A 17178-nucleotide genomic window follows, 5' to 3' on the forward strand; every position below is an offset into this window, starting at 1 on the left:
CTGATAACCAAACACTTCTCCCCTGTCATTTCTGTCCCCTATGGATGCCCATTCCAGGGCTTTGTGGAGACCTGGGCTAGTTCTGCAGTATCACAGGAAACTCAGCAGCAAAATGGTCCGATTATCACAAATTCCCCACCACACCCCTCTCCGCAAGTTAATTGCAACCCTCAAAGCTTTCATGTATTTACAGCACAAATAAGTCTGCCCTAACAGATAGGACTGTTGAATGTTTTATTTAATACCCCGCTTCTAAGGAAAGAAAGCAGTTCCCCCCCCCTTCCTTCTCAAAACAGAGGACACACACACAGATAAAAATCAGCTGCTTCAATACAACGCTATCAAACTTCCACATTCTAGAAATCAACTCTTCTCCAGCCCTGATTAGGTTTCCCCCTCTAGTGTTTGAAATCTGCATTTTAAGAGACAGGGAGAAGCAGCGCTACTGACAAATTATAGTAGCAGTCCTCTGCGCATCCTGTAGAAGAGTCTTTCATGAGCACTGACATTGCCTGCATTTTTATAGACAAAACATCTGTTGCATTTCACAAACAAGCCACACTGAGAGCTCGCTTAGCATATTTTGATCAAATCTATCAGTGCGAGGAATCACATCAATGAAGAATCACATCGCTGATTACTTCCAGAAGCATAACCATGTTAGTCTGCTATAGCAAAAACAACAGAGAGGCCCTTGACACATTGAAGACTTAACAAATTTATCATGGCATGAACCTACAAAACTTAATGCGACAAGAAACTTCTCAGTGCAAGGCAACAGGGGTCTCAAACTTGGGGACTAGCAGTAGACTCAGCCTTCTTGTTCTCTGCATGATTACAGAAGAGCTTGCTAGACAATGCAGCTATTGCCAGGTGGCAAAAAGGTGGTATTGCATCTACCAAGTCAGCAAAATTAGGTGGCACAAAGGCCCAATAGGATCCCACCCAATCCTGGCTCATCTGGCTGAGTTCAATACTTTTTATACAACCACAGCAAATGTCTTCAAGGAAGAATACCACTTATGCTAATATTCCATTTTACTCAAGTCTCTTACCTGTAATATCTGGACTGAAGGTAAGTTGAACACACAGCCTTTGACACATGACTAGCAGAACCAAAGTCTATAACCTTGACCCTGTATGGCTGCCGAGATGGATCCACCAACATGATGTTTTCTGGCTTGAGGTCTGCATGAATCAAGCCCAGGCTTTTCAGTTTCATAAGAGCTGTGGCTACCTGCTGCAGGATTGGCCGGATGTATTTAAGGGGCAATGGGCTGAATTTGTTTTGCTTTAGGAAATCATAAAGGTTCTGTTCCAACATTTCAAAGACCAAGCAGGTGTGGTTCTTGTGCTGGAAACATTCATAGGCTCGGACAAAGTTGTAATCATCTGCGCTTTCCGTGCTTAACCGGGCCAGGATGCTCACTTCAATTTGACCTTGCCGGGCATAAGAAGGATGGTTTTTAAGGATCTTGATGGCTACAATTTCATTGGTGCCACGTTTCCAGCATTTGACCACTTGCCCAAAGGTTCCGCGGCCAAGAAATTCTAATACTTCGTACGTGTTGGTCATGGAACACAGCACTTCATGTTGCACCAGCTGGTAATCCCCTTCACTGTTGGAGCCACTGTTTTTGGATGTGGCAGTGGATGTGGTTGTGGTGGCTACCGTGGCCCCACTGGCATTGTTCTGAATCATTGGCGGATGCTCTTCAATAATCTGAACGCTGCTTGTGTTCTCAATTTCCTCACTCTTGCGCTTAAGTCCACATTTTTGGTAGGTGTCCAAAAGGCTCACAGTGCTTCGACGCATCAGGTTGTGTGGTCCACCCAATGCTTGCCCAGATACTGCAACCACACCAGAGGTGCTGTTGGCAGATGTCACCACAATGTGCCCCGTGCTGGCTGGGAAGATGATGGTCTGCTCGTAAGGGATGCTGGGGTTGGGAATCTGGAGAGAGGCGTTGATGGTGGCAGCTGCTTGGGAGGATTGCACGTTCTTGCTTTGACTGTAGACTTTGCTATGTGTGCCGTACCCAGTCATATCCCAGTTAGAACTTGGTTCCACTTTCAGTTTCTTCACACTACAGAAGGCACTTGATTGAAGGGTGTGAGGGGAGAAAACTTGCACATGTGAGGCCATACCTGCATCACAAGAAAATAAAAGTGTGAAAATATCTGTAATAACGTTTATTTGTCACCATTACATCCATGGGATTCAAGGAAATGTACAAAAATTTAAAACATCAAAAATTTAGTGTTTTTTTTTAAATCCACAGTTTTTTAAAGACTTTTGCATGCAAAATGACATAATATTTAGCCTAGGCCCACAAATATATCATCTGTTTAACTAACTAAAGAGTGGAAGTCAGTTTAAGTTTCTTAGGAAGAGTGTTCCAGAGAGTGGGTGACACAACTGAGAAGAACCTGCTGCATATCATCTATGTTCTCAGCTCAGAATAGGGTGAATAGAGCATTTTCTACTACCTAGGAGTGTAACTCAAAACTTCTGATCAGACAGTCTGCCTGCCTTGTATGCTACAAAATGTATGTCTGTGCAGAAGTAGGATAGGAATAATGAAATTAAGGTTTCCTCTTAGGCTGCCTCTACATAAGCAAGCAGAATAAACATGACACTTACTTGATGAAGCATAAGGGCCAAGCTAGATGAGACATCAGAAATCCATGACTGTAACTCCTTTATTATTATTATTAAATTGTTGTTGTTGTTGTTTCAGTTTCTTAACTCCCTTTCACCATAAGGTTCCAGGATGGGTTACAGCAATTTAAAAATACAATATTAAAATATGTTGAAAATGAATTACAGTCAAGAGAATAGAGTAGGTCCTAAAAATATATCTCTCAAGTGTCAAAGGCCAGGGTGAAGAGGTGGAGCTTCAGCATAGATGGAAAGTACATCATGAAGGTGCCAGAGGCACCTCTGTGGGGAGGGAAAGGATTTGGATAGACTGCAACACTGGGGGAGAGGGGAGTTAACCCTTTCTCCTTTGTGGCATTTGCTGGATGTAAATCCCTCCTTCCCCCCAAACAGCCATTTGCCTCATTATGGGAAATACATGGATTAAAAGCAGAAATTATGCAGCTGGGATTTCATTTTCCCCATTATGTGAGAATTCCAGGAGTCATACAACAAGTGTAGCTTGTGTTTGGTTGACATGACTGAAATTTGTTTTAGCAGAGTCATCATTATGCATAGACAGTAAGTGTAAAAGATGGCTCAAGAGGACCTATTCTTTAGCCACAGAAAATGGTGTTAGGTAAATTCCCAGGCCCAGGTGCTGCCGAGACAATTCCAGGTCAGATATGATATGAAGCTAACAAATGCTTCTTAAACAAAGTTCCACTGGTGAGTCTGCTTATTAAAGTGGCCAGCAGAAGTACTTACTGTTCCAAGAGAAGAGGGAGATAAATAGTCTCACTACTATATTATTATTTATCTAGAGTGCTGCTCTATCTGTGGCCAGCTTGTTGCACAATAAAATGGTTACTGTTATCAACAATTCAGTTGTTCTGTGTACTAGATACGTATGCCAAGGTCAATCCCTATGCCAGCGTTCCCCAACCTGGTCTCCTAGATGTTTTGGACTATGACTCCCAACTGCTCCAGCCAACATGCCCCTGTTGGCTGGGGCTGATGGGAGTTGTAGTCCAAAATATCTGGAGGAGACCAGGTTGGGAAAGGTTGCCCTATGTTTTTTTTAAAAAAAATAAGGTGACTGACCTCTGTTGATACCTTGCTAATGAGGCATAAAAAGATAGGATAACTACAACAAACATTTCTAAAATACACTGCTTTGGTATAATTTGTCTATAAATGATCGACGATTGGACCATATGGACCTTAATGAATGCACATGCACACACACCAAAATTTCTTGCCATTCACTACATCACATTTGAAATTTACCCCTGATGGTTAGTCTATGCTAGAGGTGGAAAAGCTGTTCAGCAATGAAAACCACACTGAAAATACACAGTAAGATAGACTTCCACCCAATCTGCATAGTTCATTGGCATGTAACTAATATAATTTGCATCTCATTTTTATTAATCTGACAGATGCCACACAACATTCATTCTACAGTCTTCTTTTGCTGAGACTGTCATCCTTAAAAGGAAAAACCTTTATTCAGTTTTTGAAAAATCTTGATCAAATGTTTAGAGATAGTGAGGTCACACGCAGTCACTTACTTGCATGTGTGAATCCGCCATCCCAGTTCAAAATACCACAGATACATCTTTATTATCACCCCAAACAAAATATTTTTCAGTTGAGGTAGTTTCTACATTCAGAAGTGGGTCATCAAGTTATAATTTATTAATTGCTGGAGTGCCTGCATTCATGCCTGGCACTCATAAGTGATAAGACACACAGCAATGTTCATGCATGGAAAATGAGCTACTGTGAATTCTGAGTTCTGTTTATCACTCCCAGTTCCTTTAGCTGCTCTTCTTACTGGTCAGTACCACCTTGAAGCTAGGAACGTAATTCAAACAGGGCTGATTCAGGGCTGTCCCTGAAATCAGTTTCCAGCATCAGGGCACAGCAGTGGAGCATGTATAGGAATAGACCGAAAACTCAGTGGAGAGGAGATGCTTTGTATGTAGGAGTTTCAGTCCCTGACTTCTCCAGTCAACAAGGATCAGGTAGCAGGTTATGTGTGTGTGGGGGGGAACTCTCTCTGCCTGAGACACTGGAGAGCTGCTGCCAATCAGAGTAGACAGCAGTGAGCTAGGTGGACAAGTAGTCCAATCTGGTTATAATAAGACAACTTCCTATGTGAAGTAGTAAGTATATATGCACATCTGCAAGAGTCAGTCCAGTTCACAGGCAGAAGAGATGAAAACTCAAAGTGAGGGGAAAGTAATAGATTGTATTTGGGGAACTGTGTCACTTGAAAGGACAAAACAACAACAACAACAATACTTCCTCACCTCTATTTGAGGACTCAGTAGCTGCTGTTCTTTTGCAACCTCTACCCCTTCAGAAACAATTGAGACTAACAGCCATGGATAGATCTATCATTCATGGTTCTTCTGTCTAAAAAAACCTATCTAAGCTACTGGCTTCCACCCCTTCTTGTAGATAATTCCATTAAGTTAATTACACATGATGTGAAGAACTACTTTTGTCAGTCCTGTACCTGCTATCAATCAGTTTCATTGGGACCCCATATTCCTGGAGCATGAGCAAGGGAGAGAAGTGTCCCTCTCTCCACCCCACCCCATTCATAATTCTATAAATGATGGACACCTCTTCTGCCACGTTGCAGACCATGCCTGCAACACCAAGACACTGCCTCTAAAAGTCCCTAGTGTGGACAAAGGTACAACTTGGGGCAAGCACGAAGCAAATTATGTAAGTCAAGTGAACATTAACGTGCACTCAGCATAGCCTTGTCAGGAAGATTTGTTGTAATGCAGAAATGCCTTATAGCTATTGAGCAGTAATAATGATACTGTGCTCAGCTTCGCATCCTAGCAGAGGTCACATGCAATTCCCATTTTCTCTCTTTAAGTGTTCCCCAATGAGATCAGCTGGTGGTGTGAGATCCAAGGTAAGGTACATTTGCACAGCAAGGTAGTCATCTCAAGACAAAAATAGCTGGTGATGCCGTATATGCGGGAAATGAAAAACTTTGTCCGCTCTGTATGTGGCAATCTTGCACAAACTTTACCCTTCTCTACATTCCCCTTGACTAGTTCTGCTTTGCAGATGACTCCAGGTCAGCAGGGACATTTCTAGATTCTTAAAGGATTTTGAGCACAGGCCCATGAGACAAATCCGCATAAATGTATAGAGTACTTCTGGGCAAATTAAGATGGCGAATGCCTTGGGTTGCACCAGCACTGTACGTTGGAGGTTGTCCACCTATCCTGTAAGCAGAGTATCCTGCCCCTCAAAAACATGTTTAAAAGGGGGGGAGGAGGGGGCAGGCGATCTGGGGCCTGGTGCATAAGGTGGGGTTTGGGTCCTGGGCCACCCCTAACAAAACCTCTGCAGGCCTAGGGTTGCCATATTCCAGTTCCACAAATCCGGGCAGGTTAATTTGCATATAATGTAAAGTATTTGCATATTATGCAAATTATTTGCATATTATTTGCATATTATGCAAATATTTGCATATTAATACTTGGATTGTCCAGTTGTTTTGTTTTTGTGCCTAGGAATTACCACCAAAAACTGGGGAAAGATGTGAGAAATCTTTTTTTTAAAAGCAACATTTTTAGCCTTAAATGCCTAGACTCTAGTTTCCAACACTAGGGAGTATTGATTGATTAAGAGAATTTATATCCTGCCCTTTTGCTGTTAAAAACAGAGCTCAGCACAGCTTACAAATATAATAAAAACAATAAAAATACACAATCAATATAAAAACATAATAAAAACACAAAATAGCAACAAACATAAAGTAAGTCAGGGCAACAGTACGGTTAACCATATACGATATATTTCAAAGATGTGGTGGGTGGAGAAAAACAAGAAGCCAAAATGTTAGGAAAAGGAGTCTTTCACACCACATGCTCAGTTGTAAATACTGTTGCAGCAAGCTTTACAAGTTCCTCCAGTATTCCACTGGTGCAGGCACTCAGACATTCAAAGTATCTGTATGTTTCTTAGGTTTTATAAAAGCAGAGCTTTGTTTAACTCAAAATTTCTTCTCCCTTTGATCAACCACATCTACACAGGTTCCACCTCCATACTCAAAATGAATCTGGGCCTGGAAGTGTGCAACAACCCCACACATACCTTGCTAATTAGATTACCAATGCCAGGATGTCTGTCTTATCGACTACTCTCCTGCTCCCCCCCCCCTCGGGCATCATGAAAGACCCAGTCCTGGGCTCAGAAAGAAAATAAATATCTGGTCCTCTTCAAAGTATTGATAAGCCTCTTGTTTTAATTGAAATAATAATTATAAATTCTTGTTCTTATCACTAATGGGAGTTAATTATCTTGCATATGCTGCTGTTGCTTCTATGGCTGTAATGGAGTGAGGTTAAAGATAAGTGAAATGCAAATAGGAAAAAAACAACACAAAAGGCAGTAACACTTTCCTAAGTGTAATACCATACCAACCACAACAAGATTCCTATGAGTAAGGCAGAAAACTAAGCATCTCACAACCAAAAATATGATAAATGAAGAAATATTTATATAAAAGCATGACTATCAAATATATTTATTATTTACACAAACTGTAAAGATATTTATAGTGCAATCCTAGGTTTATTTATTCAGAAGCATGTCCCAGCGTATTCAGTGAGGCTTACTCAAACAGGGACAGAAATGCAACTTCAAGTGATAAGCAACTTCATTCACACAACCCAAAATTCCGAATCATGCCACTTTACGTTGTTTTGCAACTGTTTATACTTGTTTTTATGGTCATTGGATTTTAAATGGCTTTATTTCTTGTTGTGAGCTGCCTTGGTTTCCAACCCTACCTCACAGGGGTGTTGGAAAGACTCCATACACGCACACGCACACACTGCAGATGTATAAATACATACAGCCCATATAATAGTTTATTGTCAAACCAGTTGGTCATTGCAGAAAAATCAGTATTAGTTTTTAAAAAATCAGTATTACTTTCCTACAGAATAAAAACTGTAATACCTAAGTAAGCCCTGCCTACTTGCTTTAAAATAGGACTGGAGGGCACAAACACAATTCTTTTTTACAGTCACCCCAAAGTCCCACTGATTTTCAGCACATTCATAACCATGTCTACTCAAAAGTAAGTCCTATTGAATTCAATGGGATTTACTCTGGGCATATGGGATTAGCATTGCTTTTACAAAAAGCAAGCATTGGGAAGGTTTTCAAAACACTGCCCAAGATCTGACTCCTGCACACAAGAGGAAAAAATCCTGAAATATATATACGTACCCAATTTATGAGATTTTCAGATAAACAGGGGGTGAAACCACCATTTTGTTTTCTAGACACTGCCTAAGGTCAATGAAACTGAAACACAATCCCTGATTGGCTGCAATGCTGAACAGGCGGGGTTAAAGCTACGAAGTGCTATACAGTACTGTTTAAAGAAAGAGTTAACAGTCGGGGGGGCGGCTGACGTTTTTACGTATATCTCGAGAACCGGACCACCTAGAAACTTAATTTTTTAAAAAAATTAAAGCTGAGAATCCGGGCCACCTAAAGGGCTAGCCGGGCGCCGGGTGGCATGCATAGAATCCGGGTAAAACCCGGCTAACTGGGCAATATGGCAACCCTATGCAGGCCTGACTTTCATGACAAAGTCTGCTTCCTATTTAATACCAGGTTTTCAGTTTTAAAAATAGGGCAAGAAATGAAATAACACATCACTAACTGAATATAGTAAAATCTGGCCATACAAATGCAAAAATGGAAATACCAAAGTCTTTTAGTACCACTTTATAGTTTAAAAATCAAACCAACACTCTGGTATCTTCTAGAAGAATGGTAAGCAGACCTCAGGCTTGTGGAATCTACCTCCACCCTGCTTGCTACCATCAGGAGCCAGGAACAAAATAGTGCCTCGGCTGGGCAGAGAGAGAGATATGGCAAAAGTTAAGTCAGGGTGCCCCTGAGCACATGCTCAGTTCAGGGATTTGTGATCAGTACTAAAACCAAGACCGCACAATTCCTTTCACACAATCTGTGGTCTGAAGGCAGATAAGGCTCAGTCGCTGCTGAAGCTAAGCAGGGTCATGTCTGGTTAGTGCCTGCATGGGAGACCACCTGGAAATCATATGCAAGCTGCCTTGGGTTTCAATCATGAAAAGAAAGGGGGGGTGTATAAATGTGATTAATAAATAAAAAACTTTTTCTGGTTTTCTTCCAAACATTCTTTTTTAGCATCCAAATTTAGGAGGGGAAATCTTTTCAGCAGTTGCTATTATTAGACAATTGGGAATCACAAACTATTGCCGATCTGCTTCAAATTATCCAGGGATCTACCAGCAGATCCTGGTCTATCTTCTGCTCACCTCTCTTCTTGAACACTCTGGCCCTACCAATCCTGCCCATCTTCAGAAACTGCTAAGGTGTTTCAATGAAAAAAATAAATAATGGTGGACCAGCTTCCCTGAAGGACATTTTGTCCATCATTGCTGTCCTTCCCTTAAGCTGTGCTGCTGGGTGAATTTTAAGTCACATTCTCTGTACATCCAAGGACAACAGTGAGGGCAGAGACAACGCTGCAAATATTAGGAGCTTCTCAGCAGAGAAATCTATGTGGAAAGAGTTTCCTAAGGGGCTGAGATTTTAAAACCATCCAAGGCCATTCCCTTGACCTGAGACTTGTGCAATGTCAAGGCCCAGCCCTTAGCCCAGTTGTGGGAAACCTTTGGCCTGCTGGATGTTGCTCAGCTACAATTCCCATCAGCCCCAGTAAGCATGGCCAGGGATGATGGGAGTTGTAGTTCAGCAACATCTGAAGGGCCAAAGGTTCCCCATCCCTTCCATAGTCAGTGAAATGGAGTGCCGGGACTTATTAACTCATGATACTCAAGAGAGAAAATAGCCCAACTTCCTTCATGGCTCACTCCCCCTTCCAGCCTCAGTCACTAGAAGATAAATGGTTAAATCACCCCCAAGGTTTGCTTCACTCTCTGCAGGCCTTCACCTTTGCCCTCCCTGCTGTCTGTGGGTTATAGGACAGCCCCCTCCCTGTCTGCTGCCTGACTAGCTTATGATCAGGCTTCACAAGAGTTCTACCCACTAACCATACCACCTTACACATCCAGGTTTCCTGGCAGGGGGGAAGTGTACCCATCACCATGGCAACAGAGCCATGCTTCCCTGTCCACTTGCTGTGTCTCCTGGCTAGCTTTGTCATGGCTCTGCTGATGGAGCAATCGGCCAGCGTGGTGTGGTAGTTAGAGTTGGGCCTGGGAAACCAGAGTTCAAATCCCTGCTCAGCCATGAAGCTCACCAATCACTGTCTCTCAGACTAGCCAAGATTGTTGCGAAGATAAAATCAGAAGGAGGTAACCATGTTTGTATGCCACCTTGAGCTCCTTGGAAAAAAGGTGGGGTATAAATGTAATAATAATAGTAACAGGCTGTTGTGAACGTGAGCATAACCTCTCATCATAACATGCCAGACAGTACCACCCTGGCTGGTATGCAGAAAGTATAGTCAGAGGATCCCCAACAGTGTCCAAATATAGCCTTGTAGATAAGAGAAAAGGTATCTGTAGACAGGCATTTCCTCATACACTCAACAATCAATGATTGGAGGGAGGTTCCTGGCTCAGACTGGAGAACAGAGGGGACTATACAGGAAATAAATAGAATGCTTTAGTGATAAGATCTTATTTCCCCTTGCTGATATTCACCTGGAACAACTCACATGCCCAGCTTCTTTCTGCTTTTTGAACTCAGGGGAGTTTAAAGAGTACTTTGGGAGCTTAGAGACAGAAAAAATGTCTGAACAGCTAAATGGGGTGTGGGAAAAAAACAAATACATCTGGAGAAAGATACAGAAAGGAACTCGTGGCATATATAGCATATATTGTTAAATAAAGACAATGTCGCTGTGCATATCAGATTTCTGTCAATTAAATATTTTATAGCAATTAACCTAGTTTATAAATAAATAAAGTCTCTTCCCTCCCCACTGGGAAAAAAAGGACAATGTGCTGAGCTGGCAGACTCTTTTAAGAGCCAGCATAACCTTGACTGGTTTCCAATGTTCAAACGAGAGTAAAAAGCAACAACCAAGGCTAGATAAATGCTTTAGGAGCAAAACATTGCAAGAAAGCATCCACAGAATAGCCAAAGTAACCTCCAAGCTGGATATGGCTGAGTGTGTGTGTTTGTGTCCCATGTGCATGCTCCCATCTGCCCCCCCACCGCACACACCCCTGTTGCTAAGGAAGCCCATAAAGAGAATGCATGTCACCTTCTAGCAAGCCTTGAATATTTCTATGCTGTTTCAAAACCGTTAACAGATATAAAGACTCCATTTAAGCGAATACACACCTTTCAGCTAATTCATAACTGCTGGAACCAAGGAAAGACCCTCTGGAATAAGCTGTCTGGGTTACTGATGTGTAAACTTCCAACCCTTTGAGCTTGCTGATTTATCCCACAATCCCCATATTCAAACTCACCAAGTTTTTGTAGCTAGAGCCAACCCGTTATTAGAGAGAAGTTGAGGAAAAAGAACCCTCTGGATCCTTTTAACCTGCTATGCAAAAGGCTCTGTAAATTCCAGTACAAAGGGCACGGTGAGTAAACCCTAGCTAATGTGATTTCCTAGCATGTTGATGCCATCCAGTATATATATTTTAAAGGGGGGTAAAGCCTCCAAAGTTCCAGTGACTCAGATACCAGGTCCCTCTCTCTTTCCCTCCCTCTCTCCTTTCTGCTTTACACTTGACTTTCCACAGGGTGATGATGTTGCAGCAATGGATTTTAGCATGAGGCATATGGTGAGCTCAGAGAACTGCAGCGATATTACTCAACTTGTCATCCAGGACACAAACATCATATCTGGCTAAGGCCACAATGATGATTTCTCTTCCCACTGAAAAAGAGTCATGGTTCCCTTTTTGGCATTAACCTTTATGAGCTTGATGTATATTCCCAGCCACCCCCGTTCCTACAACCCTCAGTATTTCCCCAATAATAAATAATAAAGAGCTGCTGATGCTACACAGACATCACAGAGGAACAATTCTGCAACTCTGGTTGCCTCTTTAGTTCCAGCCTTCCCCCCCCCCACACACACACACGAATAGGGTTTTCATGGTAAGTGGTATTCAGAGGGGGTTTACCAATGCCTTCCTCTGAGGCTGAGAGGCAGTGACTGGCCCAAAGTCACCCAGTGAGCTTCATAGCCGTGTGGGGATTCAAACCCTGGTCTCCCAGGTTGTAGTCCAACACTCAAACCACTACAGTAGGGCCCTGCTTTACAGCGATTCGCTAATACAGCGGTCTCAGTTAGATGCAATTAGACTAAAGCCCCACTCATACGGCACTTGTTCAGCTTTTATGGTGGTTTTCGGGCATCGCGCACCATTCTATTCAATGAGTTCCGCTTTACAGCGGTTTTCGCTTTACAGCGGGGTCCGGAACATAACCCACTGTATGAATGGGGCCCTACTGTACACTACACTGGCTCTCACAAGTTTATTAAACAGGGTTAAAGAGAGATCCCTGGCAGCACTCCAGACAAAAGCCTGTAGCAGAGTTTCTGCTGGGCGAGTGATTTCCAAACTTTTTCTCCCACAGACCCTTGGAAATTGCTGACCAGTTAATGATTTTTTTTCTGCCCGTTATAGCAATTGTAATGCACTCTGCTAGATGCTGTATGATTGGCTTGATTCTATTTTGGTTGCTTCTTTTATTTCTTATATCTTATTGCATTACAATTTGCACTCCATAGAATTCCAATGGTAATACCACAAAATACAATACCGTATAAGAAATAAAAGCAACAAGATACAATTAAAAAATCAATGTGAATATTTAATGTGGGCATGCCGCGGACCACCTGAATGAAGTTTGCAAACCTCTGGTGGTCCATGGGCCACAGTTTGGGAACCCCTGTGTTAGGCTAAGGGAAGAAAAGGAATGGTGGAAATCTGGAGGCTTGGTTGTACTTAGGGGACAGGGCAGCGAGTGTACTGTGCTTGAATACAACATAAGTGGGAAGTTAAGAGAGAGTGGGGAGATAGGAGGAAAGCTGGAAAGGAAAAGGGTTCGGCAGTACAGGAAAATCCTCGGCCCTGAAGCCAGCTGTGTGTATCAATAGCAAAAGGAGCACAAGCTTGGAGAGTAGAGCAGAAGTAGAGCAATGGGAATGTCCTGTGCTGGAAGTACTTTTCCTTTCCAGATTCTCCCACTACCTCCTCTACATGTGGATTGGAGATCTGGATTCTTTTTATACTCACTAACCTTTTTAAAAGAAAAGGAGCTGGGCGAAGGGAGGGAGGAATTCATAAGATGAGAGGAGGGCTGGGGTCAGGGGAATACATGATCTCATGGATCTCTTGACCTGTGGACCATGTTTAAGAGATATCAGTATTACATTTGTGTCGGCCTTAAAGTGGCCTTAAACAAACCGCACTCTCTTAGCCTCCAACCCTACAACATGAGTGATTAACAACACTGGCCTAGTTTGCAGAGTTCTTGTAAGCAGGGCTTAGAAGGGGGAGGAAGTGGGGTGATTTCATTTCACATTTTGCCAAACCCAATTTGCCTGTGGTCTATTCACCATCTTTATAATCATGCAAACCACATTCACCTATAGGGCCTTTCCTCATGTTCTGCACTTGCCCTGTTCATAGCTGATTGTGGAGCTAGGAGCAGGCAGCAGGTGGGCACAGCAGAGTCAGGCTGGCCCTTGGATAGACAGCTTCAGTCACTTGGATTAAGCCCAGCATGCTTCCCCCAGCTCCACAAACATTTCTGGTCTGGGTCAAGTGACTTTTTTTGCAATACTGGTGTAATCTTCCTCCATGCAATATCCTGGGATGAGATGGGATGGCTTTAAGTCTACCTGAAAATGGAGGATTTCATCCCATCCCACCCACTTTGATCACTGCTTATAAAGAGACAATGTATGTAAAGGTTTCTGAAGCCGTATACATTAGATCAGTGGTGGGAAACCTGTGGCCCTCCAGTTGTTGCTGGACCAACTCCCATAATCCCTGACTATTGGTCATGCTGGCTGAGGCTCTTGGCGGTGGTGTCCAGCAATAACTAAAGGGCCACAGGTTCCTCACCACTACATTAGATATTAAGGGGCTGAGCTTCCATCCTGCACCTCTCTTTTTAGAACTCTTGCCCCAGCTACACCTGACCTTTTCCTTAATGTAATTTGCAATATTATTCTATCCTTAAATTTGATTTAGCAGATTGTGTTTTAGCTAAGCCCGTCTAGAGTTAGCAAAATAATGACTCATTTTGGTTAAAGTTCATACATTGATGAATGTCACTAAATAAGGGAGAAAATTAGATCTCTGAGTTTGAAACATTTGCGAGAGACTGACACAAAGGAACCAAGGAAAAAGAATGAACAGCAGATAGCATTTTCCAGGGAGAATTAACAAATGTGTATAGATGACAAGGTCAATAACAATGGCCTTGAGTCCACCAGGTTATATTTTTCCAACACGTAAATAATATGAGGAATGATTCAGGACTTCACTAGAAGCCCCTTCCAGGCTGCCATTATCATGAGACAAAGGGACAGTGTCAGGGAAAATAACACAAAACTCTGCATGCATTCAGTTTTAGCATGGGCCTGCCAACACCTGGTGCTGTGTGCATCGCTACCCTTCATTCACCCACTCTCAATTATGGTAGTGGAAATGCACCATCAGCACAAGTACCATGATCCATAAAAAAGTAAAGGTATCCCCGCACTTGTAGTGCGAGTCGTTTCCGACTCTTAGGGTGACGTCCTGCGACGTTTACTAGGCAGACCGTATATATGGGGTGGGATTGCCAGTTCCTTCCCCGGCCTTTCTTTACCCCCCAGCATATGCCGGGTACTCATTTTACCGACCACGGATGGATGGAAGGCTGAGTGGACCTCGACCCATTTTACTGGAGATTCGACTTCCTCCTTCCGTTGGAATCAAACTCCAGCCGTGAGCAGAGCTTCGGCTGCGTTACCGCCGCTTACCTCTCTGCGCCACGGAGGATCCTCCATGACCCATAGTGCCTCTTTAATATTGTGCATGTGATTTACTGCAGATGGGATGTCATTAATAATTAGGGAATTTTAGTTTTAGTCTTGATTTTATGCAGCAACAAGTCACTCGATGTTCAAATCTTCAACTCCATGTCATTCAGTTAAGGGACTCACAAAATGAATGAAAACTGTTCCACTTATGAGAATTATATTGCACCCTTTAACAATAAATATTTATTATCTTTTTTTAATCAAAGGCATGGATACAAATATTCTGCTTAACCATAATGAGACAATGTGATGTATATATAGACTTTCCTCCCAGAAAAGAAAGTTTCTAGTCTTCACGGAGGATAGCAAAATGTACAGGCAACAGCTCAGAAACCAAATGGGACTTTGTACAGAGACTCCAGCAGGCTCAAATATGGCTTTGTGATCTTCCTCTTTTCTCATCCTTTTTTCACAGTAGTTTTTTAAAAAATATATTTTATATTTTGTTAGAAATGAGTATTGGCAAGTATGAATTGTAGAAGTAAAATAAACGTATGAAACTTTGCATTGCAACAATTTTCTTAATGCAGAATTCACTCAGGATTCCACCTTTTTTCTGGCAAAGTTTTCAATCTGTTAAGAACTGCATTATTCAAGTGCAAAGCAAAAAAGGGCAACCAAGATGATCAAGGGGGTGGTGCAACTCTAAGGGTTCAGCATTTGCGGCTATTAGCCATGACGGTAGTGCTCTGCCTTCATGGTTGGAGGCAGTATGGTTTTGAATACCATTTGCTAGAAGCCACAGGGGTGGGTGGTGGGGTGGGAGTGTTTTTGCACTCAGGTCTTTCTTGCAGGCTTCCCATGGGCATCTAGTTAGCCACTGTGAGAACAGGATGCTGGGCTAGATAGGATGCTGGCCTAATCCAGCAGGCTCATCTTATGTTTTTATACTTGCTCCAGTTGAATTTCTGCATGTTCCAATAGCTGTTACAGGCAGAGCAGCCCTGGCAGAGAAAATGAAGAGACATTAAACTGTTTGCCCCTTCAGTTAATCAGCTTTGAAGGGGTTTTTTTTGCACCTTCTTTTGAAGACTTCTCCTATCTGGACACCCCTGATTGAATATGAATTGTGTGGGCACTTACTCCAATACAAGGACTGCTTTTCTTCATGCAAACATGCATTGCACTTGCACATGTACACCTGGATTGATGTAGTCCACATAAAATCCAGAACAGCATAGAAAGGGCTTTATAGTCACTGCCTCACAGAATGGAAAAGAAAAATAAATTGCAGCTGGTGGCTAAACAAGGAACCTGAAATTCACTGCAGTGTTTTCTCTTCATTTGTACCACTGACTGGTGATTTATAAACTGGGCCTAACCGGTGGCAGAACAGCGAGGCTATGCTCTGTATCAACCAAGCATGGAAACCTTTCACAGGAACTCACAGAAACCCCTGACTAGGAGAATGACCCTGGCTGCTTGAAAAATATTGTGAACAGTGTGAGGCTTGTTCAGCATCCCAATGGTGCACAGAAGACACTTGAGTTAAGTGACTCTTAAGCTTACCTTAAGAGAGGATTTTTAAAAAAATAAAAATCTTTCTGCACCTGAAAGTTAAAGTGACAGAGAGGTACATATGGAAAATCCAAAATGCTCATTGTGATGTGTCCCTCCCTGGCTCTCCCTGTCAGGTTCCTACCTGCTCGTGGTTACTGCCTGTCTCTAGGCACCACCAGGGACTCCACCAGTCCGGACCGCACTCTCTTATGGTTTACCTATCCGCTCTAGCACAGATCTCAACAGATCCCCCTGCTAGGCAACCACCAGTAACGTCCCAATACTAGTATTCCCAGAGACTCTGAATACTGGTATTGTTATTCTCTTCACCGCTGCCACCATTTGTTACAGTTCCCCTTCAGCCTTGGTCATTACCTTACCCTCCCTTCTGGTCTGTAAAACTCCAGCCAAGGATCAGGCCTTTGGTAAACCAAATTAAGTATTTATTAAAGATAACAAAGCTAACAAGATTAACAAGATTTCTTCTTAAGGCACATAAGCATATGGTTTTACTCAATACTAATCCGAACTCCACCTCCCTCCTGGTAAACAACTCTCTAAACCCCACCAAGCAATCCACTCTTTCTCTTCTCCCCCCAGATTCCACAATTCACCACCTCACATTCACCCAGATTTACCTGTCATCCTTTCATTTATACTGTCAGCCATTTTAAACATTCAGCCAATCATCAAGCATTCTATTGCCTATTCACTCCCCCTCCTCTTTCACTACTTACCATGTATACTCTAAACAACCAGCACTTACCATATATACACTAATATATAGGAACATCACATTTCCCCCCCCCCTTAAACAACGGCAGAGTATTATTCCTGTTCCAGGATTTATACGTCGCGTTAACAAATAAAAGTCTCTATGGTGAAAATGTCTTTCTTTGTTCCTCTGTCTGGTCACGTCACTGCAGTCCCAGCCACTTGCCTGGAAAGTCCATCGGCCAGTACA

At 42.6% G+C, this 17178-nt stretch overlaps 1 protein-coding gene across 2 annotated transcripts in view; it reads right to left on the reverse strand.

Moving 5' to 3' along the window:
* The window catches only part of HIPK2 (homeodomain interacting protein kinase 2), a 294723-nt gene that overhangs the window by 191188 nt on the left and 86357 nt on the right, over positions 1-17178 (reverse strand). For both annotated transcript variants that reach the window (XM_061638828.1, XM_061638827.1), the window contains exon 2: positions 1056-2148. In XM_061638828.1, the coding sequence (XP_061494812.1) occupies positions 1056-2148 (1093 nt within the window). The remainder of the gene's footprint in view (positions 1-1055; positions 2149-17178) is intronic.

The sequence above is a fragment of the Rhineura floridana genome, chromosome 8, assembly GCF_030035675.1.
Source record: "Rhineura floridana isolate rRhiFlo1 chromosome 8, rRhiFlo1.hap2, whole genome shotgun sequence".
Lineage (NCBI taxonomy): Eukaryota > Metazoa > Chordata > Lepidosauria > Squamata > Rhineuridae > Rhineura > Rhineura floridana.